Source organism: Aplysia californica, unplaced genomic scaffold, assembly GCF_000002075.1.
Source record: "Aplysia californica isolate F4 #8 unplaced genomic scaffold, AplCal3.0 scaffold00026, whole genome shotgun sequence".
Lineage (NCBI taxonomy): Eukaryota > Metazoa > Mollusca > Gastropoda > Aplysiida > Aplysiidae > Aplysia > Aplysia californica.
In genome coordinates, this window is record NW_004797296.1 from 536,662 (window position 1) to 538,724 (window position 2,063).

The 2,063-nt window shown below is 47.1% G+C and overlaps 1 protein-coding gene across 9 annotated transcripts in view; it reads right to left on the reverse strand.

Annotated features, from left to right (window-relative positions):
- LOC101850302 (BTB/POZ domain-containing protein 17) overlaps positions 1–2,063 on the reverse strand; it is a 100,031-nt gene that overhangs the window by 52,006 nt on the left and 45,962 nt on the right. For 4 of the 9 annotated variants that reach the window (XM_035973100.1, XM_035973101.1, XM_035973105.1 and 1 more), the window contains exon 2: positions 328–823. The exons of 2 other annotated variants lie outside the window; for them this stretch is intronic. In XM_035973100.1, coding sequence (XP_035828993.1) covers positions 328–549 — 222 coding nt within the window. In that variant the 5' untranslated portion in view covers positions 550–823. The remainder of the gene's footprint in view (positions 1–327; positions 824–2,063) is intronic. 3 more of the 9 variants (XM_013089632.2, XM_005091131.2, XM_013089611.2) reach the window with 1 other exon arrangement.

Sequence of the window (2,063 nt, forward strand, 5' to 3'; positions counted from 1 at the left end):
GGGGGGGGTCGTTATGGGGTGGTAGCTGCTAAAACAGTCAACAAAACCGGGAAAATAGAGAGAGAAAAAAATACGTGAAAAGAAACATTTGCACACGGAAAAGAATTGTAAATAGTGAAAGCGTGCAAATAATAAGGTCGGCCACGAGGGCAAAAGCCAAAACGGATGGCGTGCACGGGCTGAGAGCCAAAGGGTTCCATCTACAATTCAGTTTTTACTTCTTTTTTACATTGTTTTTGTAGATAGAACATTTTGACTCTGCACCCGCGAGGAGCAGCCACAGCAGCAGACGACACAAAAGGTATAGGTCGGGATGACGTCACCCACCTCGGGTCTGCCGCTGAGCACCGCCTCTGTGTCACTGGACGATCCGGACTGGGCCTGTGTGTGCATCGCTCGCGGGGTGGGCGGAGTCAGAGGCACAACAGCGGATCCGCCCTGACGCCGCAGTGCGAGCTCTTGATTGGCTGCCGCTCCACGAGGGGGCGGGCCACCCCTGGCTGAGGTAGGCCGCACGGCTGGTCGGTAGTTGGGCATGGTATAGTCCATTGACTGACCGTTGCAACTCTAAACTATGGCTCAAGACGCCTTTCCTTCGTTATTTAACCCTAACAGCTGATAAAATTTTGGTCTGAAAGCCCATCCACCACAAGATATCTTCCCACGACAAACGAACAAAGACAGTCTTCAGAACACACTCTCTCTTTATAGGCAACGCCTTCCTAAATTTCAGAAACTGAATTTATTTATATATTTTGTTTACCTTCCACGTCAAGGACACTTCAGAAGCCTGCTTGCTTTCCTGAAAATTGGCAGCCGAACTCTGTCGAAAACAATGTATAGAATGTACAGGTTAATTTGTAAAATCTTGGAACAGCCCCAAAAATCTACAGCCAAGGGGAAAAAACAGAACAGAATGCTTTTACTTTTAAGGTAGATTTCAATCGGTTAAGTAAGCAGGACACAGCACATCCCGAGTCAACACAATTTACTTGGCCCGAGTTGTGCCAAAGCTTGAAATGGATTTTGTCATCGTGCATCGAGATTAATAGGAAAGTGAATCACAAAGGAAGGCTGGCTTTACGTATTTGCACAAGTGGCTGTGGTTACAAATGACCGTGTGGTTATGGAGAGTGAAGTATGGGGAAGTATGAATTGTCGCAAACATTCATTGCATTCACGACAAATACTGGGGCTAGATGGAAAAATGTAGACTTGATAGTTCTGATTTTGTGCACAGTGGTTTCTTTTTTAAATCTTGCATTCCAGTCTCTTTCCAAACACCAGCTATGTTCTCTTCCGTTACCCCCCCCCCCCTCTCTCTCTCTTATTCTTGCCCTTTAACTCCCTCTGTCCTAACTTAGCATTACCACCACCCCCCAATCACTCTCTCTGTCTCTCTCTCTGACTCTCTCTCTCAGTCTCTCTCTCTGTCTCTCTCTCTCTCTCTCTCTGTCTCTCTCTCTCTCTCTCTCACTCTCTCTCTCCAACCCTCAACCCACCCCGATCTCTTCAGCCCCATCTCAACTCTGTCTAAAGCATATTCGACTTCCCTTTTCTCTTGTTCCCCACTGACCGAGGCAGGAGGTTGTTTGTGTGTTGGTTCATTTGTTGGTTTGATGTTGTTGGTTTTTCTTTGGGAGCAACAAATAAAAAAGAGAAGATGCCAATATCATCTTGTTCTTCGAGACAGTCCAAAATGGTTTAACCCAGGTAGATAAAACCTACCCACCCAGCCATCAACTTTGTCACAAACACACACACACACACACACACACACACACACACACACACACATACACACACGCACGCGCACGCACACACACACACACACACACACACACACACACACACACTTAAACACATGCATAAACACATACTCAGAGAGACAGATGAGCGAGAGGAGAGGGGGGCGAGTGGGGGAGAGAGGGAGAGAGGAGGGGGGCTGTGAGAGAAAGGGGAGAAAAGAAGAGACCGAGAGAAGAGAAAGACAGAATAACAGGGAGGATAGAGAGAGAGAAAAAGAGAGAGAGACACAGAGAGAGACACGCACAAACACACAC